At 29.8% G+C, this 24,182-nt stretch overlaps 1 protein-coding gene across 1 annotated transcript in view; it reads right to left on the bottom strand.

The window, feature by feature from the left end:
• LOC123693399 (angiotensin-converting enzyme) overlaps positions 1 to 24,182 on the bottom strand; it is a 102,646-nt gene that overhangs the window by 6,000 nt on the left and 72,464 nt on the right. The window contains exon 10 of the mRNA XM_045638477.1: positions 6,723 to 6,863. Within this exon, the coding sequence (XP_045494433.1) occupies positions 6,723 to 6,863 (141 nt within the window). The remainder of the gene's footprint in view (positions 1 to 6,722; positions 6,864 to 24,182) is intronic.

Raw genomic sequence — 24,182 nt, 5'->3', positions numbered from 1 at the left:
TTGAAATTTTACTCTCAACGCGCCTATAGAACTTTCACATCAAAAAGCTACACCTTAACCACATAATTTGAATTCTGCTCGATTAATATATAAACGATTGTAAGAAAAACCACATAAATGACATCCATTTCGAAAAAATGTCAAAATTTTGTCAGCGCCTGGTTGTATTTTAGATTTGACCTCATATAAGCTACCACAAAAACAATGAAAATGACACCCATAGCAAAAAGATGTAAAATTTTGGTCGGCGACATCTTGGATTTTAGTTTTGACCTCATATTGGTTAATAGCTAACCCAAAAACCATGAAAATGACACCCATGACAAAAAGATGTAAAATTTTCGTCGGCGCCATCTTGAATTTTAGTTTTGACCTCATATTGGTTTATACCTACCCCGAAAACCATGAAAATGACACCCATGACAAAAAGATGTAAAATTTTCGTCGGCGCCATCTTGAATTTTAGTTTTGACCTCATATTGGTTTATACCTACCCCGAAAACCATGAAAATGACACCCATGACAAAAAGATGTAAAATTTTTCTCGGCGCCATCTTGGATTTTAGTTTTGACCTCATATTGGTTAATAGGTACCCCAAAAACCATGAAAATGACACCCATGACAAAGAGATGTAAAATTTTCGTCGGCGCTATCTTGGATTTTAGTTTTGACCTCATATTAGTTAATAGGTACCCCAAAAACTATGAAAATGACACCCATGACAAAAAGATGTAAAATTTTCGTCAGCGCCATCTTGAATTTTAATTTTGACCTTATATTGGTTAATAGGTACCCCAAAAACCATGAAAATGACACCCATGACAAAAAGATGTAAAATTTTTCTCGGCGCCATCTTGGATTTTAGTTTTGACCTCATATTGGGTAATAGCTACCGCAAAAACCATGAAAATGACACCCATGACAAAAAGTAGTATACTTAAAACTTAAAATGTTGTTTGTCTAATCCTAATACCTCACTAAAAATTTAAAAAGTAAAATGTGATTTATTGTATAAATTAATAAATTTATAATAATTTAAATTTAATTTTTATAAAATATTTTCGATTATTAAAAAAATTATATTTATAAAGCATTTGAATGTTTTAAAAACTAAATATCATAATTATATAATAATATATTATAATAACATTGACCAGTTATTATATTATTGATGATTTCTAAAATCTCACTATAAATAATTAATAGTAGTAGCGTCTATTCCTCGCTCATTGTTTGATATTCGTAGATTCGAATAAACATGGGTCACGTGATTGTCATGTGACGCTCACGGCGACAAACGACACAAGCTTCACCCTCGAGACCTAGCGGCCGACTGAATCTCCCATACAAGCGCAAGAGATATAGTTGCGAATACGCCCAAAATTTTGAATAAAATGTTTATAAAATCTAGTTTAGGTCCTATCCAAAAAAAATTCTTACCATTATTTTCGTAATGAAATTGCCTATCCAATAGTGTAAATACCAAATCAAAAGAATCATTAGTTTAAGAGGAGATACACGGTATACATAATTATTTCTAATTTCTGGGATTTCTTTGGGAGGAGATTAATAACACTTTAAGTCAATAAAATAAAAAAATACTTTTGCCATTTTTGAGCCAAGAATATGTAGAAATTTAATGTATTTTTATTTAGTTGATATATCTTTTGGATAAGAAGGAGATAGCTCCAGAAAACAGTACAAAAAACGGCTAGAGCTGGGTTTTACTCTATTCCGCGCCTTAAGCGTATTAATCATCTGGATTGTTATAATTATTATTAGAAACTCGCCCGGTCCGGATTTATTGTAATGGTAACGCAGTGTTACGTCTGAATGTTAAGTAATGCACTAACATCAAACGTCAATTATTATTAATATTACATATAACTTCTAGAAATTGCATATTATTGTGTTATAATAACTGTAATGCATTATTTATATATGTATAATGCATTACAGTTGTTACGACACTTAGGAGGTTAAAATAAGGGGTATTTCCATGTGAGTCTAAGTGAAATGTTATATTCTGTGGCATCATAGAGCCCTAACAGATTTAGTTGCAGTTTTATGTATCGCAATCAAACTCAAATTCTTATTATTCATTCAAATAGCCTTCCTATAGAAGCACTATTGAATAGTCAAATACATAATTAAATGTTTACCACCGGTTCGGAAAGCAGTTTCTACAAAGAAGAGTGGGCAAGAATCTTTCTTGTTTATCGAGATGTTACCTGTTTGGTGCTGTGTTTTCGCTTTTGACAGAAAATTAAATGATAATTTAGTTTTGAAAAAAGTATTTAATTCATGTAGTCATTACAATATAGATTTGATATGATAATAGTCAAGTGTAAATTGGAGCACTGCTGTAAGCATTTTTCCGTGTGCCGTAATAATTGTGTGTGGTGAAATGCAGTCCGAAGGTATCATTTAAATATTGCAATAAAGCAGATTTGCATGAACATTCTATTACATAAGTTATGTCCAGCCTGGTTGAGATAAAAGCAGGACTATATGGGTAGTGCAGCTAAAATGTTACATTTCAGCCATGACATATTTTTCTATCATGTCTCCTTGATTTCTTACATGAAGCCGTCTAGTTCTAAAATAAGTTAATGGTGAGTAGACTAGATCGTTGAAATATTATCTACATATTATGCATAATATAATTATAAAGAGTAATATGAAACACAAAATGCATAAATACATTCAATTTTTTTTAGTATTGAGAAATTAATGTGATATATGGTATATATGTATTTCAAATCACAGACTCCTCTACAATGCATATAAAAGAGGAAGTTATACGTACAGTCAATCTAATAGTTCACTGATGAAGCACTTTGGGTGCTCTACCTACTTGATTGTCATAAAGCAATCCTCTTGACTATGAATGGATAGGCATCCTTTCATGACATTTTAAATTTTAATGTTGAGGTAAATAATATGGTATATAAAGTAAAGGTAAGCATACCACGAGCCAAACTATCTTTTGCAAGTCATCAAACATAATCGAAAATGTCAAAAAGTAATTTCATTAATAATACTTTTACCAATACCCTTATCAGAAATGTAACGTTTCAATAGATAGCTGGTGTAACGAGTTTGATTTATGACAGCTAATTTACCATGAATGATGTGAAAAGCGGCATTTTAAGCGCTAAAGTTGATACATTTTCGTATTGCAAATCTGTTGTTTTCGCAACGATATCGACAAAGCTTCCTACACCTATAAATATATCTATATAAAACGGGCAATCTGTACACATAATAAAAGGAAAGTCTGACGTCTAATATTTTAGAATTTTTTTCTGTGTGTCTGTATGTATATCCGTACTAAACTCAATAAGGACTGGAGGGATTTACTTCAAATTTTGCACGAAATAGGCTAAGACCAATAGGAGTAAAACCGCAGGAGTAATGCGGGTAAAACCGCGGGGCAGAGCTAGTAAAAGATAAGGAGACACACAGACCATTCATAATTCATGTTAATTAATTAAAATTTATTTTAAGTTATGTCGCAATTTCATTATTATATGACAAGAGTGTGAATAAAAAATTCAAGGCAAAATAGAGTGGTATTAAAAAGCTGTTTAATATGTATAGATTCCTAAAAAGGAGGTATTACACATTGCATATTATATCCACATATCTTTGTGTAATTAATTTTAAAGACTGAATTATTCATATTATCCCTAAGAACAAATCGAGAAGAAACAAAACTTATGAAACTTGAAAAAAATATTGAACTCATATTAATCCAATTTTAACGAGGGTATCGAAAAACAATTACTGTTCCAATACTGCGCTTTCAAAATACACTTATGTAAATAGCTTTACCGTAAAACAGTTATGCAAGTGTGACAATATTGAGTAAAGTTCGAGAATTAAGTAGGCTTTCAATATTATTGAAAGACATATTTGTCTAGACTAGTATGAAAGTGAAGCGTTTTTTATAGACTGATTGTCCTTATATGATTTATAACACGAAACGTACCAGGTTTTCGCAAAAAGCAGTCAAATCTATACTAATATTATAAAGCTGTAGAGTTTGTTTGTTTGTATGTGCTAATCTCAGGAAGTACGGAACCGACTGAAAAATTATTTCACTGGTAAATAGTCTATTTGTCGAGGAAGCCTATAGACTTATAGAGTATAGGCAATAGGCATATCATCATTAAGTGTAGGTTTATGGATCTAAGTATGTGACTTTTAGCTTTTGGGAATGTTTGTTCAAAGTCATAGTAATGACTAAGGCGATCTTATGAAAAAAGACTTTCATCTTCCCAAAATGATCCTAAATGCACATAAAAAAAAATTATAATTTTGTCAAATTAAAACATAATGATAATATATGACTTATTATAGTATATTAATTGAATTGAATATTTGTAACTGAATATATTATATTGTTCGTTCAATTATTTATCGATTGTTAAATTGCACGATTTATTCTTAACTCTCTAAGTTTATTACTAGAAGATTAAGACGTTTGAAATAATTTATTGATTCTAAAATAACTAAGTCCTACGATTGGTTAAAAAAATATAATTCACTGTTTGTGATTGTATGTGTCATGTAATGTGACATAATATGACAGAATTAATGAATAGAAAATGCAAAAAATTTTTGCTCGAGGAATTTTATAATAAAGATATTTGTAGTAAGTTTGTAGCTAGCTTTGTAGGTCAAATGTATTACTTATATTTTTTTAATTTCACATAAGAGAAATGAAGAATTTAGTTCAACGATGAACTAAATCTTTATATGGTAATGTAATCAAAAATAAATAATAAATAAATTTCGTAATTAAATTCCGTCTTTGTATCCAAATGTAAACGTACGCAATAAGCTCATTTCACACAATCTCCACCTACATTATATAACGCATTTTGCAAATAAATTTTCGAATCATTACAATAATCCAGCCCGTCGTAATAGAGTTAACAATAAATTTAACGGCCCGCATGATGCCCTTAGGCCAAGTGGTCACTTCCTCCGAGACGGGTCAATTGTGTGCAGGCCGCTTTATTTTCTCCTTTTTATTCACGCAACGGCTATTTGCGATAAGCTGTGTTGGTGTGAATGTACTTGGTGAATAGGGGGAAGATTATAAGGGATTATTGGTGCTGTTGCTATGGAACAACTATTTTATCGGCTGTCAGTTTTCTGGTAGTAAAAAAATAAACTTAGAAGTTTCTGAGGATAGGTTGATAGATTGACTTGTTACGCGTTCTGATCATCAAAACAGCAAATCGGAAGAGAGGTATAAAGAAAATCGAAAGATATCAAATGATTCGGATTAGCGCGTAGGTTTAGAACAGCTATAAAACATGTATCAGAGAGAAGTTGGGGACTACAGCTAGTCAGGCGTATGATTTCCACATAGGTATCACATGTCGAGTTCACACATTAATAATATACAAATTAAAGGTTTCAATTTTTATCCGTTTTCACATAGCCTGAATTCTCACGTTATAATGTGATTAATTAGTCATCATAATCCAATGACGTATTTACAGTATTTGAAATTCATTAAGCCATTGCAAAACAAGGTCACAGGAATGGCACGATTATAAAATAATTATCGCAGCCGTTCACATGCCTGTTTCTTAACTAGGAAATCCTGTATTGAGAAAATTTAATGTATTTGTGCTTTTTGTCGGTAACGAAACTTTGCAAAGTGCAGGAAGGAATAGTTCCTGAAATACATAGGTCGAGAAATTCCGTCATAGCTTACCTTTTTATGACAATATCTATCTGTATAGTAATCTATACTATAAAGCTATATAAATAAATATTATAAAGCTGAAGAGTTTGTTTGTTTGAACGCGCTAATCTCGGGAACTACTGGTCCGATTTTAAAAATTCTTTCGGTGTTACGTTAGATAGCCCGTTCATCGAGGAAGGCTATAATATCATCTCGCTAAGACCGACAGGAGCGGAGCAATGTGGGTAAAACCGCGGTGCACAGCTAGTGTAATAACACCGTGTATACCGTGTATACCGTATATAATAATATACGGTATACAATGAGATATCAAGAATATTCTTGGAATAGTATTTGTGACTTTGTATTACTCAAAGCAGCACCTGGTACCTACGTGTAATTTATTTTCTCTCCAAATGAATGAATGTTTTAGTATGGAGAAGCATTTCAGCTCGTGGAAATGAGAATTTGCTAAATGTATGAGGAAAAAAATTCCTTTATAGGATTTTATTGTTTGTTTTTGCTCGTGTTTTTATTTTAGCTCGTCGTCTAAAAAGTGATTTTTTTATTGCTTATGTTAATGCTTTCTATAGTATGAAGTAATACGATTCTGATTTCTTATTGTATATGCAAATGTTCATCATAACACATGTACATAAATGGTAGTAGAGCCTGAATAGTAATTAAATGTACTTTATTAAAAATATTTTTTGAATAAGTATAACACGTTGCATTCTTGTTAAGAAAGACATAATTTTTAAAGAATATTTTTAATATGAGTAGGAAACAAAGCTCCCTCTATTTTTTCTTACTTCTTACTTTCTTTTTAATTACCAGCTTACTCTCGTTTTCGTCTTTTTACCGAGCTTTTATATTGTGTCTAAGTTTACTTAATGACGTAGCGTCACAGAATACACAATAGTAGCTAAACGCTAGTAGCGTGTGACTGTCGCAAAACAGGTTAATGTCCTTTGTTATATTTTCCAAACATTCATTTTATAATTTAATGCTTACGTTAAGATCCTTCCAGCTTCAGGGTTTCTATATATATCGCATTTGTGCAGCGGCCGAGTCGGGTCCCCAGGAATGTACTGACCGGTCCTTTCGCAAAGTGATCTGTGGATTTGGAACTGCAGTATGGTGCTGACGAAATATCTGCAAAGAGAAAGGATTATTATAGCAAAAATTACAATACTTATTTCTTAATCGACTTAAATAATAAAAAATATATATTTCCTATAAGGATACATGTACCATTTTTATAATCCAAAAAGCGCTACTAAACGAAGTCTATTGGAATAAATAAATGTTTGATTTTGAACCGATATAATAATATGATAAGTGAGAAAGTAAATTTAGTTTTGTTTATTGGTAATTTAAAGTAACGATAAATATAAATTTAAATAAACCTGTAAAAATCTATCAATCCATAGTGATAATTTGCTAAAACTCAGTCACTATTGTTACGTAAAAGGGTCGGATTAAAAACAATCTCTGAAAACAGTTTAAGGCAGTTCGTTAAAGGGGTCGATAAGGAAGCAGTAAATGAAAGCATTAGGACAACTTTATTGCCCAATCAAAATGCTTGCAAAACTATTGTATGCTCTTGCTACAAAATACTTAAAAGGGGGTCACAATTATATTACGTACATATTTACAAGAAAGATCCTTAATTTGAAGAAATATACCTACGGCTACATAATAATGTTGGCTCTAAATTGATTTGTGTGTACTGAGAAATAAATTGTACATTCATTTTGAATGTGCCAAGATATAATAAAATGATGATGTGCTAATTGAATGTCATCAGTAATAATAATTCATGTATTACTTTAGAATTTTATTTTTTACACACATTAAATTAAGATATAGTGTTGAGTGCATGTGAGTTAGCCCTGCGTAGGTACCCATGTGCTGAAGTAGTACCTACTCACACAGTACGTTTATCAGGTTGTATGTTAATTGTATGTTTGTTACTCTTTCACGTGAAAATCTCAAACGGATTTTGACTTGTGTACCAAAATAGTTGATTAAAGATACTTTAACCGTAGTAGGTAGTAAATTATTATAAATGGGCGATATATTAATAAATCGTCCAGACGTGATCCACTTTGTTTTTAAATTGCAATAAATGAAATACATATTTTTCATCGATTCATAGAAGTTGATGGAATGTTCTGACACGATACTCTATCAATTATTGAAACAATTACTTAACTGCATGTTAATCAGTGCAAATAGCAATTATTATAAGATACTGTCAGTACATTTGATGTAATAAAAAGGATATGGCTTCTTTAACAGCGGATAAATGCGTACGTAAAGGACTACGTGCATTTTATCAGGACATCATTTGCATTATATACCTACTATGCTAATTAAAATGTTTATTAAAATTTAATTTTATCTATAAATAGCATATAGAAAAAAAAAGATAAAGAAAATAAAATATATGACTTCAATATTAAAATTCTAGTAAATCCGTGCAAGGTGAAAACATCAATATTATCATCAATATACAATCCCACCAAAAACATTTTCATGTAAAATGTTGCCAAGACGAGCCCATATGACTCGCACTGTCAGAAAGTTATCAGATTTCATGTAGAGCCAAGCTTCTAACATTACACGCCCTAACTCTACAAGGCCTAACTTCACAAACTCTACACCTTAGTCAAAATATGTGGCTTGGCCATTTCGCTACATTCACATCGGCATCGGCGTAAGGTGAAAAATTAATTCACTGTTACTTACATTTGTGTTATACTAGTTCTTGTAGTAACGAACGGCCAAGCCGTTGAATGTCGTGTTGAATGTTTTTCATCCGATGATTTCAGACAAAACAAAACATAGTATTTATTTTCTTTATGATTTAATTTCCCAAAATGTGTTCATATCATTTTTGAAATAAATTACAATAATGAAGATCCAATATGGCGCGAAAGAAATTTCACGCCATACATAATATTTATACGGTCTAAGTAATTTTCTAAGTAATAAATGAGTAATTTTTAAATAATCATATTATATAATGGTTATTACTATTAAATAGGTAAGATTATAAAATAGCTTTTGTAATAATACTTACCTATATTATGTTATTTAGTAATTTACTCTATTTTAATATTTTTTGGTTGAGAGCATTTATTTTTCATTTATATGTATATTTATTATAATAACGGTTATATGTTAATAAAGACGCATATTATGAAGATAATAAAAACCTTTGTTAAAAACGAGTTTGGAAATACACGGAAAATATGTCGGTCACATCAAACATACTTGAATATTAAATTAATTTTATCATGAAATAATTATTATATTAAGATGTAACATACTTTATTAATTCTATTTAACATATTATTATTCCATTTTAGTATTACCACAGATAACATTATACTATTTATTACAACGATTCAATGTGAAGATTTTTATTAGGTACCTGTAAAATATACGTAACGTCCAATATGTGTCACATTTTATCTATAATTCGCTACTATGTTTTTCTGCATTTTCCAACCAAGAATGTGTACATAACAAACTGGTCCTATTTAGTTAATTAACGTACAGAACATCTATCACGCTCACTAATCGAACGTTATTTTTGATTACGAAATGTCTTATATATCTTCAGTTTTCTGTTTGTACCGTAATCACTTGGTTATTCAGATAAAACTAGTTAACTATTGGACTAATTTGAATCGATTGCATTCTCTATATGGATGACTAGCTGTCCCCGCGGTTTTACCCGTAGTGCTCCGCTCCTGTTTCTCTTTGATTATACATGGTATATGGCCTATAGCCTTCCTATATAAATGGGCTATCTAACACAAAATAATAATTCCAGAATCATATCGACCAGTAGTTCCTGAGATTAGCGCATTCAGACAAACAAACTTTTCAGCTTTGTAATATAATAGTACCTATATAGATGTGAAATGTTACAAAATTACAAGTCTGCTGATCCCAAGGTTTTTATATTGTTCTATAGCAATTTATTACAATGTAATTATACCTTAGTAAATAATATAATTCAATACCTTACATCTCTATAATCATTAAATAACAAATGGTCAAGTACATTTTATTGCAGATTTCAAATCGTTTGTAGATTAGATTATAAGCATCAGATTCAAGCATAGTTCAAAAGTTTCATTACCATTTATGTATAAAGAGACCATAAAAGTAACGTTATTGTTTATCTTAAAAATATCTTAATTCATGTTTTACTTTGTTGCTTTATATAAGGTCCTATAATGGAATATAACATGTCTTCGTCGTAGGTACTCACATTTGATGCAATTTTTAATTTTGTAATGCACAAAAATGTCGTAGATATAACGATTGTCCAGATTAGACAGACTTTATGAAACGCATGGTTTTCTTAAGTATGCTTTACATTTTGAAAAGCTAATACGTGTTTTATTATACAAACATAAAAAAAAAAATAAAAAATTATTTATTGCGCAATGCATAAAACACAAAAAACAATAACTTATACAAATACTACCAAATAAGCTTAGCTGTATAAATTGGCGGCGTTATTGCTTTGAAGTTATCTTCTATTAACAGGTTCACTGTCCACAGACCATTCTAATATAATATTATGTATTGTGATCTTCACAAATGTATTATGTCCTTTTTCTGCTAAATTTATTAAGTAAATAACCACAATTACAATGGAAACAATTCAAACAATTTGAATGTAATGGGAAATATATTGAATACACATAACAGCCACTTTTGGAATCGAAAGGAAAATTGGCGCGATTTATCATTTTGATTGATGCTCTATTACAAGGTGATATATTGAGCGTCTATTTGTTGCTTACTGTTACATCGATCATTGACAACAATAACCTGTATGAAAACACATTTAATTTAATTTATTTCTATAGAAAAAAAACATGTACATAGTAACGTATTAAAATGTAGAAAAATATAATGAATGAAAATGAGTGAAAATACTTTATTGCATTGAAAATACATAAATACATATAACAAAGACAAGACTACAGAAACTGCAAATGGCGGCCTTATCGCTAGGTAGCGATCTCTACCAAGCAACCCAACAATCAGAGGAAATATAACAATATGATGTGGGTGAGCAAAAATGGCAATACTAACACATTGAAAAAATAATAATAATATGAATTAGATACCTAGATGAAAGCATAAAGCCTGTACATTTAATTACACTGCATTAGATTTTTTTAATAATACATATAATAATAAATGATAAATGTCAATTAATTTTAAACCTTTCGCAATACATAAATACGCAAAATTAATGTGACGAAATGGTCATCTTTCGTAACTATCAGTTTTTAATTTTAACGATAATTTATAAATACTAGTATACATATTTATATTATGTATATTACACCGATGAGGTCAAGGAATGCTTATAATGTGACACAGTATTTAAACTTATGTAAATGTTCAATTCAATTAATTCCGATGCAAAGATACGAATCTATACATTAATAAAATTGATTTGTTGAAAGCTTGTACATAATAGATATGACTGGGTAAAAGTAAAACAACTTGTTCACCAGGTTTATTCCTTATGTGGGCAAAAAGTAATAAAATGCTCCTCTGTACTAATAACAGTAAACGTGTTTACATAATTTTACTGCGTCTCTCAATTGTTTTTACAACTTACGATGCGGTAACGATACGATCTTTTAACATTATTGATGTGATTGATAAAAATAACTTAAAGATTAAAGATTTAATTTTTATTGTTTCTTTAATATATTTTATATTTAACCTTTAGTCGAGTTAAATTTAAACTCTTGCAACATTTTACATTTGAATGAAAACATGCCTTTGATCAGAAATAATATTTGTTATTTAATTTAATGAGCGTTAAATTATTTTATATTTTGTAAGAATTATCTTATTTAACCTTAGAATACAAAAATGGGAATATTTTGTAATATGTGACTTAGAGTAAACATTCTTAAAAATATATGCATTTTTAAAATATTTAAACTATATGAAACAAATTGCAATACAAATATTAATAATGCTCTTGAAGAAGTTGAAGACCTCTAAAAATATTTAAATCGGTGCATCCGATATCGTATCGTATCGCAGATTGTAAAATGCACCCAAAATACCCGCATGAGCGTCCAATTATTTCTTAACAAGAATTTGTAATATGATAAATTGAGGCAATGAAATGAAATAGTTTTAAGGCGAAGGTCATTTTCAATCACATCACTAAATTACAAAATTATAATATGTGTTTGTTCGCATGAGTGATTTGCTACTGTTTAATAACCTATGAGTAAAAAACTACTGGATCGATTTTGTAAATATACGAAACAGATAATTTTCTTGAGTAACATTACTTACATAATATTAATATGGATATTTTTAGAAGTTTTGGAATTTTTAGTTATTACAGAAATATATTTTTTTCACTTTTGTTTTCAGTGTAATAGTATATTCATTACCTACGTCTTCAAATAAACAGAAAATTCTACTCAAAAGTTGCCTGGCTGAGATCAATCATTAGCAATTAGACTGTCCTAAATATGTTAGTGTTTATAGTGCCAAAAAATGACGATCGCCTGTAGCACAGATGTAATACTTGCTTACTGTGGGATATCGTCGTTTCTTTAATATCTTCTTTAAATGACAATGTCGTTTTATTTATAACTACAAATATAACTATTAATTTATTTCTTCATCTCCGTATTCTATTATCTGTAATTCTCGACTGCATCTCACATTTGAATCATCACAAGGCTTTCTGAGGCTTCTCATTTCATTTGAATCTCTAGGACTTCTATATTAAAACGCTAATGAAAACGTCGTATTGACAAACTCTTGCATAAATTGAATTACATTACTACGTGGGTGTAAAATTTATGAATGTTTTTATCACAAAATAGATTACTAAGACACAGTTGCAGTGTAATCAATATTATATCAAGTTTGCATATTCGTGTTGACCTTTTCGTTTTTCTATTAGCTGCTTTCAAGTAAAACAGTATAAAATGAATATATTTACATGTTAAATTGTTATGAATTATTTATTAATCAAACACCGTCCAAGTCTTCAGAAAGAGACTGCAGTTCTAGTTCGTATCATGATAAAAAAGACAAGGATAAAGTTTCAAAATAGGATAGGTTGACCCACTGATGACTTATTTTGAAAAAGATAATCTAAATAATTCATATTATAACTTATTTACGTTTTATAGAGATATTATCTAGCTATTTTATGAATGAAAGATTAAAGATAAATGGTTATCTTTGTGAATCAGTCACGCTGAAATGGCTAAACGAATTTACAGCATGAGATTCGTTTGAAGATACGAATGTAATATGTACTTCTAATCACATATATATGTTAATATAATATTACAAGCTTTTAAATACCCAACAATCCCTTACTAATAAATTGCGTATACTTTTTATTATTATAAAAATAATGCCCTACATTTAAAAGTTGAAATTCATACCGTACATGCAATATACTGTGATAAAACCGAGTCTTCTCGTTGCATAATTATTATGGTTGCGTTTGCCACTTTAGGCAATGTAATACATACCCTATGTAATTATACAAAGTAAGTCAATGGGCTCCATTTAAAACATTAATAGCAACTAGTTTGTGCTAGTGCCGTTCGTGCGGAAAATCATCAAACGCGTGCTGTTTATGTTTGTTCTTGTTATGTGTATATAGAATTGTTGTTAATTACGTCGACCCAAATGCCATATCTTTTAATTCAAACAAAGAAAAAAAAAACGAAAGGAAAAGAAAATACAAAGGAAATTTCATATTAAGCCATATTATATATTTTAAATATTTACGCGGAAGAAAAAGTCGTTTAATTATAATAATATGGTGCAAAATTTAAAGAAGTAAAATGTCTGTTACAAACAGGTCAAGGTTGAAGCAAGAAAATTAAATAAAAAGTAATAGTCTCGTTTACAATTACTTAGCAACGTGGAATTTCCATTTGAATGAATATAAACGTTTTTGCTTATGTATATAGTTCTTTAGTTAATTCTATTTTAGTTTGACTGTTATTTATAAGTTCTTATACATATTCTATATGTATACGTTATATAAATCGCTGTTAGTAAACCAATTGAGAATATCTAATTGTAAATGTTATGAATAATGACTAAAGTGATGGACAGCGAAATTAATAAGCAATAATGTAACAGATAAAAACATAGAAAGTAAAAAATATGTCACTGAACTGAATGTCACATAGCCATATCAACAAGCCCCTTTTTAATCAGTGCTATAAGTGATTTAAGGGGTCAAAAACAATGGTTTGTAGTTTTAACATTTCATGCGCACCGTGTTCACTGTGATCCTTGACATACAGCAATGTTAAGTCCGTTGCCACGCCTTGGTTACTGCAAAAGGATTTGAGTTCATTGACATTTATTTCACTGCTTCTAATTAACGCTAATCTATGAATTATTATAGTACTAGTGAGTCATTGTGGAACAATATTTGCAAATGAGTAATTCAATCCTTGTGTTCTCTGAATTGTAAATAAACAAATTTAATAACTAACATGTAATTTTATATGTATCTACAATGACAATAACCGACGTAAGAATTCAAAATTATTAATTTAGCGATTATAGTAAATTGAAACGATTCGAATGTTTATTTGTCACGGTCAGTTTAAGTAGCATATCAAATTTCTGTAGTCATAATCTTTTAAGAGAAGCCGCAGAAGAAGGAAAGCTATGCAATAATGAAAAGTGTGCATTATACGATAGGGTAAGCCAATACGAAGGCATAACTAGGAAGCTCTATCATCTATAAAGAGAAGTTGGTAATTAAGAAAAAGCTGCAAACACAGAGATAATGCAAACCAACAATCAATTTTATCAATCAGTTACGAAACTAACCATGACAATTATAAAAGAAATAGAACTCGACCTTTATCCCTTCGCAGGTGCTGTGGAGGCCATACAAATAATAGCACGAATTTTTCTAACCGGACCGTAATATATCAGTTAAGATAATCTAAAGTGTTATACTTGAATGAAGTTTTAATTACTAGAGCAATGGCGACATTGCTGGTGTCAAATAAGTGCTCCAATGAATCAGAGATGTAATTTACATAGGACAAGGCGAGAAGAAATATTGGTATTTGTATGGGTGAATGTTTGTTAATTTTATGGCGTTTATAAAATGTCGTAACTAATAATTTTCTGTACTGAATGAATTATTAATATAAAAATCTGCGTATAAAAAAATGCCTTATGTCTCTTTTATACATTACCTTATATATTATATTCAGCGTTATAATATAGAGCTTGTAAACAGTATACATGAAAATGCCGTATCAAAACATTTTCTTATGTCTCACGGTTGCTACCGGAACCTAGCCGTAGCTCGAAGGGCGCTGCCTCTCGCTCACAATGTTTACAATTCTTATGTACGTTTTATTTTATTTCTTTGTCCATTAATTTAATAGTGTGATTTGGCATAGTTATTACGCGTTCGCTTTGCGTTAAACTTACCTGCGTAAATTATATGGATACTTATAATTTATGTTTAATTAAAATTGCAACCGTCAAATTAATAGATTTTCATTGTCTGTTGTTATTTCTTATCTTAGTATTTGTTAGAAATATTAACGTCTATACTAGTATTATAATAAAATAATTTTAAGTTAGCTTGTAATTTTATTCAAACACTTCTTGCCCTATTTTAATTGTGCTTTACCATACATACTGAAACAAAGTACCTACCCATCTTCTTAACAAGGCTTAGTATATATTTTTTAACAAATCAAATAGTACAGAGAAAATATACCTTACACGAAGATGAATGGAATAATGTTCATATGTAGAGTAGCTGTAACGTACGAGTTTTGCTGGTCACTTGCTTTGAAAATATTTAAGGACCTACGCAATATTACATATGTACACAACTAAATAATATAATCACAGAACAATCTTAGTGCGTGCGTTTAACCAGCAGTAGGTACCGTGATGCAAGCGACGGAACCCACCAAAGGAAACCGTTGCGACAAACTGACATTGCTACACTCAAATAACTGATGGTTTTGTGGTGGAACATTTGTTATGAATGTTAGTGGAAAATAACAGACAGGATTTCAGTGAAAACTATGTTTTCAGTTGAAACAATCTAAGATTCATATAAAGCTTTTTAGGCGAGCTTTGTGATCCTTTTGTTTTATAAAAGGATACAGACATTTTGCCTTTATAGCTTGTTGCCTATAAAGTAGAAAAAAAAATGATACTAAAGGTTTAGTTGTTTAATACGTTGAGCTATAATTAACGCATTGACGCATTAACACAGTAAAACAAAAACCTCTTTTTTGTTTCTACTTTATTATCTCTGTAAACTTAGTCTGTAAACATGACAACATAATTTTCATTTATGTATACCAATTTTCGATAATACGAAATAATTTCTTTACAATTTGTATTACCTATATAATAATGTCATATACATAACGAGCTTTGTGAACTAAATTTGTTTTCAGCTAATTCATAGATTAGCTATGAATTATGACAGTACATGCTGCATGCATAACATGGTTTAGTCATTCGCACGGCTCTCGCAATAGCATCCGGTCAGGCCGTGTCCTTCACTTTTACTGTCCTGTTTGAGATTAACATTATATTCACAACATATACAGTTCCCATGATTATGAACCTTCCGTTGACCTAGTCTGAATACATCGCCTATTGATCGATTTCAAAACGTCTGCTTCTATTCCGTTGTCTATTAAAATTGAGATGTTATTCAACTAAGGTGTCGGTTACGACCATATAAGATTAACAGGAAAGTTAATTCAAAGATTTATAATGTTCATATGTAAGAATGCAGTTTTATAGTTATTAATTAACTATATAATATATATTACTGACGTATACGGAAATGTAGGGAGCCTTGAAAATATCCCTTTTACACTAATTACTTGATTGCCCTATATAGTATTCAACATTAATAGTCTTGCGATTATTTAAAATGTTTTACATAATATTTACGTGCATTAATCGTAAGTGTTGCATGTCTGTAACAACTAAGTAAATTTAATAAGGCTAAGTATTCATTAACAGCAAATTTTGCATAAATTAAAATAGATTATCCTATAATAATTTTCTTTACTTGTTAAAAACGGACCAAGAAGACTTTAATTGGGTATCAAAAACAACAATAAAACTGAACGAAAATTTTCTAATCAAAGTAGGAAATAAAGAGATTTTACTATAACTTCATAGATTCGAATTATAAAATGTTAATGTTAATTATTTTAATTCCCCTTTTTAACATTCTAACCTTCGAAAACCATTATTTAGTATATCTAAATTATAAATCTAAATACGTTATTGTTTATATGAACAATAAAATAGGAGATAAAAAGTGCGAATAAAATTGATTTTCGGCGTTCGTATCCGTCGACCTCGAAAGCGTTCACTTGCAACTGCAACTGTGACTAATGCTCATAAAATTATATCAATTCATAAATCAAAGTACTTTAATAAAAATCACAGTATACTATATTGATCGTAATAATTAATTTATGGGCTTTATACATTATATATATATATATGATATAGCACGTGTATTCCAAATTGGTGTAATTTGCATTGTTATAAAAACAATAACATTTTTTCTCATGTTCAATAATGTGAAACTTTTTGTAGTCACTATATGAAGAATTACATATTGATTTTGGTTTTGATGTCCTTGCGATATATACCTATTTTACAATTTTAACTATTAGTTCTTATTTCATCACTTATAAGGCTATGGAAGTATGGTACCCAGTCTTCTGGGTTCAATCCTTGAGGCGAACGTTGATCTTTGAGGTTTAATAAACATAGAAATTTTTGTAAAAATCTTTCTATAACATTTTTGTGCTTCCATTATGGTTAAATGAGTGCATAATAAATAAATTCGAAACAGTGAAGGTTTTAGTGGAAAAATGCATGCAATTTCTGTATGTAAAATAAACAACTCGTTTTTCACAGTTGAGCAATCATAACCATGTCCCACTTTAACGTTAAAAACAAGGAAGCTTCAAAAAGAGATCTTGCAACAAGTATATATATTTGCAAATGTGTGACATGTGCTTGAAATTATGCAAATGAATTAATTTTGGCCATACTTTATATTGCGAGGCCAATTAATCTTATATTATGTAAAGCAAAACATTACTTGCAATTATTAATTAAGCCATTTTTACTGCAATTAAGGAACATTTAGAAACATTTATATATACGAAGTATTCTATAAAAACATATGTATAAATAAATAATACACCAAGAATTAATAAAGAAAAAAATGATTTAAAAACAATGTCGTAAAAAATCAATTAAATTTAAAACTGCATTCAGTGTTACTGAAACTATTGTCTATTAGTAAACTTGTCCTATTTTTTCACAGAAAATTCTAAATCTATCTAAATTTATTATATTATCCCAAAGGGACAAGGCGATGCATAGAGTACCTATGCCTTTGTGCATGTTGAGGCCCTAATCTATCATGATAATTTTTATATGTAGAGCAATGTACTTTTGTTATTTTAGTTTAGTTTATATACATAAGTAATATTAAGATCAATGTTGGGAGAAGCCTCTGGCTCCTGAGACACAGTATTAAACTAGTTCGGGGACCGAAGGATTCATTATTTTTACCTATATTATTCTGTCAATAGAGATTTTTATTATTAAAAAAAAATGTGTTTTATATTTTATAATAAAGTTTATAACAAGGAAATGGTAAAAATCTTCAATATATTTAGTCGTGAAAACTTTAGCTATTATTATAATATATTTCGCTACCGTATATATTTATATTATATATATTTCGCTATGTAGGTAGCATACACACACTAAGTGCTGTTCTCATTTTTAGTGCTTTTTAGAGTGATCATAGCAAGTAGATATTGCTAAAATAGTCATATTGCTTTTCTAGAGCGCATGAAATTAATTCCGCTATTCACACATCCCGTCATTTGTTTTGTGAAATAATTATTATGATTATGATGTTAATTTTCACGAGATTACGTTACATAATATTATCTACTTTTCTCACAGTAACAAAAAATCAAACTAAATTCAAATATTTTGGGCTAACAATTTATGATATAATTAATATTTTAAGCTATAAAACTGTTAGCATTGAATATTTATGACTTATAGATAAAAATATTATTTAATATAACTATGTGGATCAAATCATTTTGATTTATATTCATTGTTTTTATTTATTTTCTTACACTCTCTTAAATTTATATATAAAATATTTTCTACTTTTATTACTATTTTAGCAAACTTTTCTTATTTATAATTTTATACGTACTTATATATCTTAAATTATATCTGTAGAAATACTATATCGTCATTACAATTTCTAAATCCAATTTGTAACTTAACTCAAATAAATCATATCAATCAAACAAATAAACTTTAATTCCATTCCAAACACAATCAATCAAAGAATGAATTAGTATTTCTTAAACACGATGAATCTCTCTAACCAATATTTTTGGTCTTGACCTAGCTACCAGTTACACTACCCATAAATCAAACCCATCTCTCTATTCCGCAATACAAATTAGAAGTTCGATTACATTATTTATTAAAATGAATAAACTCTTAAGTCATATTACGAAAAATTCAACTCTGTCATTAATGTTAAGACCGGCTACTCACGTACCTGCATCAGGGGCAATATTAGAATTGGACCCTTAATTGAGGTGTGTACAAGCAGCCTGCTTGAAGCAGGGGCAATTTAGAGAACAACTGAAATTGCTCCGACCCACAGATCACAGAAACTAACTATGCTCCGACCGCTGACCAACCGAGATTGTACCAATATGGCCCCTGCGGCAGGTACGTGAGTAGCCGGCTTTAGTAATGTACTGAATATTATGTATAACTAGATTTCAGCCCGCGGCTTCACCCGCGTTTGCAAAGGAAAACCCGCATAGTTCCCGTTCCCGTGGGATTTCCGTGATAAAAACTATCCTATGTGTTAATCAAAGTTACCCTATATGTGTGCTAAATTTCATTGTAATCGGTTCAGTAGTTTTTACGTGAAAGAGTAACAAACATCCATACATCCATACAAACTTTCGCATTTATAATATTAGTAGGATATCGCGAGTCTATTATATACGCATTATGTTTTTAATCTATGTTTGATATTTTTATTATATAATATATAAGAAGTGCATAACGAATCGAATGCAATAACACGTGATATATCTGTGCAATAACACGATCCATTCGGTTATTTTGAACGTTAAATACATTAAGAGAACAAAGCATAAGTTCGAGTATCAACTTTATTGTGATATGAATATTATAATCTAACTATAATAATACAAAACTATATTAAAAATCTTTAAACTCTATTTGTTAGTTGCTCTATTATAAAAATGTTACAAGTAGGGAAGTATATATTTTTACAGAAGGAAATATAAGTAGAAATAGGTTATAGGAAGCTAAATAATTAATCGAATGCTAATGCCGTCATGCTCTATAGATACCCAATGTATTTTCGTGATTAGAGCGTTGTCATGGCAACCGTTTCGACCATTCACAATACACCATACCGTTATTGTGTATGGCAACCTTGAAGTTGAAACAGAGCATATATGGCAATACATCTAATTGCCGAAGATATTAGTGCCTGAGAAATTTCGAACAATCCAAACATTTGTTTTTTATGACAGATGACAAGGCTGTTTGCATAATTTTATTGCATGAATGTAGAGCTATGAGGGTAAACTGGTTTTGTAGAATGTGAAGAGATTTCAAATTTATTTTTATTATAATAGAATAATCTTCTTTAATTTATAAATTAATCAAAAGATTTAATAAGATTGAATGATCTGCTTTAAATAACTTAAAACAGTATTAATATTTAAGCGTATATTAATAAACGAGTGTTCATTAAAATAAATAATATGTAGACATATTTTTAATATTTATTTCTCATTGATCTTAAAATAAACGATTTACGTATATGATTTATATTAATATATCTTGTTTATAGTACGTGATAATTGCTTATATTTAATTTAAGAATAAGGGTATTGATTGCCATAGCAACATATGTTTTAATTTATTGCTAATCTGAATAAGGGGTTCGTTCTTTATTCAGTTATTTTATATCGATTATGAAAGGTGTTTATTTATATTCGGACCAAGTTCAAGTTTTAGAGGCCTTGACTTGCTATTTTAGTTAATTCAAAAATGAGAATAAAATTAATGTGCCTTATTGATAGATTATAGATTGGAAGAAAATATTATAAATGGCGTTTTAAATACGCATTAAGTATGTAGATCAGGTATTATACATATTATTTTTTATTTTTATGCGCCAATCGATTCTAGTAAATTATAAATTTACATAACATAATTATAATTATGTGTTCCGAAAATATTAAAGAAATACTATCGATCATTAAATATGTATGTTCTTTGTATGTTAGATACATTTCATTTGATTCAAGGCAATTAAATAAATAAATAAATATTTCAGGACATTTGTCACATACGGCACGATCTGATCCCATACTAATGGTAAATGGCCGATAAACATAAATAAAATATTGTATATTTTTTAATTGTTATAAGTTTTTAGAGTAGTTTAGCATATACGTGAAAATATTACAATTTCTTATGTTTAGAATTTAAAATCAAGATATTACACCCATTACACCACAGTAAATTCTGACACTTCACGATTTCGCGACATAATCTATCATTTGAATATAATTTATTACATTGAAGCTGAGTTTAAATTATTACGACATTTGTGATAAATAATATAATTAGATCAGACACGTAACCCGCAACAAAATGTAACTTTATAATACTATTACAAAATGTATTCGAAAGCAGTATGTATATCATATTTCTAGAGCTAATATTTCCTGATATCAGGTAATTGTTTCAATGAACTATGCCACTTGTATATAACGAGGATAGTTTTTAAAAATATCTATATATGTATATAAAACTCAAAGGTGACTGATATAGTGATCAAAACCACTGGACGTATCGGGCAGAAATTTGGCATACAGGTAGATGTCATAACGTAGGCGTCCCCCCTTTTTTTATAGTGGGGAAATCTTCCAAAGATACCCACGGCCCCCGGGGAAGGAGCCGTGGGTTATGTCGGATTCTTACCGACTAAAACCCCACTGTGTTCCGTCGAGCCGCTTTAATGAGGGGGCCGCGGGTATTTGTTAGAATTCTTCCGCAACACGTAGGCGTCCCCTAAGAAAGGATTTTAAAATTCATCCGGTAAAATAGGGGATGAAAACTTATACCATGAAAATTTATCTTTTCCACGCAAGCAAAGCTGCGGGCAACAGCTAGACTATAATAATTATATTCCTCTCTCTCGCTTTTAGTTTATGTCAATATTTTTTGAATTGATCTATGATTTTTAATAAAAACTAAAATGTGTATGTTATTCTCTTTGGGACCATTTATCGACATGTTAAGCCTAACAAAAGTTATTTCTAAGGATATTTGAGATTGATATCGACAAAGAAAATTAAAAAATAATCTCTTCAAATGCATTAAATTAATTACTATTGTATGCGCTAAGTGCATTACCACCAAGGGCGAGATATCCGCCCAAAAGTAGGGCGGGGTTTATAAAGCATTAAAATCAGCATTATATCGATCCACATAAACAAACACAAATCCAAAAGATGCCGTAATTAGGTGTTGTAATGCAGATTACAATTATTACGTGGAACACTCTCAGTTACTAGGTCGAACGGCATAAAGTTCACGGCCTCTATTGTTATTATGCGTTGAATTAGATTGCGTGAACCTATTTACATAAACTATGTAATTATTAATCACTACGTGGTCAGCGGCAAGCGATAAACGTAACCTTCAAAAATCTATAACAGATATGAAATAGATCCTTGTAGGATTCCGCATCTTAATCTCGGCTGAATAATGTTAGAAAATTCTAGAAATTTTATGCATATTTTTGTAAATATTGAATGCGTGGTACAATTTTCTCTTATTGTCTAATTGAATAATACAAAATAAAAAAATATATATTTCCTAATTAATTATCATGTAACTTAAATATTCGCTTTATCTCAGTTCTACAGGTAATGAAAGCTCCTGTGCTTACGCCTTGTTTTCAATTTGTGGCAGATTGGCAAATACTGCAAACATTCCTGAAAACTCACGTAAACTTTGACAAAACAAGAATGCACTATAGGAAGTAATCATACCAACACATTAACCAATCCATCCAAACTTACGTAGAACTTTCTCAATAAACCCTTAACCCTGCCACTACCATATGTGCATGCGTTCACTGCACCCATTTAGGGATAGAGTTCATGGTCAGAGAACCGGTCATATTGTCGCATCGAGCACCTTTCCAATGTGGAACTCGGCCATAATAATATTGATATCGTGAATTCTTCGCAATCATTACGCGTATGACGTTTTGCAATTATTTGTGGCGGAAATTTTTTTCGCTTTATTATAAGTAGAGATTTTTCTTATAAGTAGATAGATATGATTAGTATTTAGCTTTATCACACTGGTTATAGGAATATAGATATGGTATCTTTGATTGTAAATGGTTGGTATTTAATACATGAATAATATACAGAGCGTTGTTTGTTGTTGTTGTAGTTGTACATTATCACTATATTGTTACACTAAAACTACGCTTATATAGAATGTAGATTGTGTGTCGAAATTGTAAAAGCTGTGAATAGGGCAGGTGCATCTCTTATGTCACTGTTTAATTTAGAAAGAAAGTGCAATTAAGAAAGTTAAGCAGTTATACATATACAGAATAGGAAATAAATTATGTCTTTTGCATTCACCATTATGTTCTAATATAAGCTTTTTTTAATTTTATAAAAAAGGACGGTTTTGGACCGTTGTTGTTGACCTACGACAAACTGCTGCTAACGAATACATCAATGTAGCTACTTTAGCAATAAACAAACTATTTGTATTTTACTTATTCTCTTTGAGAACAGTCTAAACTAGGGTGATATTTATTCATAATTTCGTCTTTTGCACCTAAAACGAAATTAGTGTAACCCTTCATATGTTATGCTAATTTCAAAATATTACGAATTCAGTTCGAAATTAAAGCGGTAATCTAAAGTGTCTCGTTTAGTTGACATTTTGCAAACGTATAATTACGTTTATTTAGGTAATATAACGATAAAATCATTATCTTGGGCTATATATCAAGCAAAGATCTTGATTAAGAAACGGACGTCAAATAAAACAAGCTACGGTCGTAGACGGTAGCGCTATTGTTATTTTACTGTAACAGTTGTAGGTATATATTTAGTACAAACTTTATTCGATTAATAGTAAATATGTATGTTTATAGTTATAGAGTACCCAAAAGTTCATATAATTGATTGATAGATTGTTATTGATTTTACTCTACTTAGAGTCATTTATTATAATAAGTAGGTACTT

This window comes from Colias croceus, chromosome 7 (assembly GCF_905220415.1).
Source record: "Colias croceus chromosome 7, ilColCroc2.1".
Taxonomy (NCBI): Eukaryota; Metazoa; Arthropoda; class Insecta; order Lepidoptera; family Pieridae; genus Colias; species Colias croceus.
Note: the sequence above shows the minus strand (reverse complement) of the source record. Positions and strands in the feature narration are given on the sequence as shown.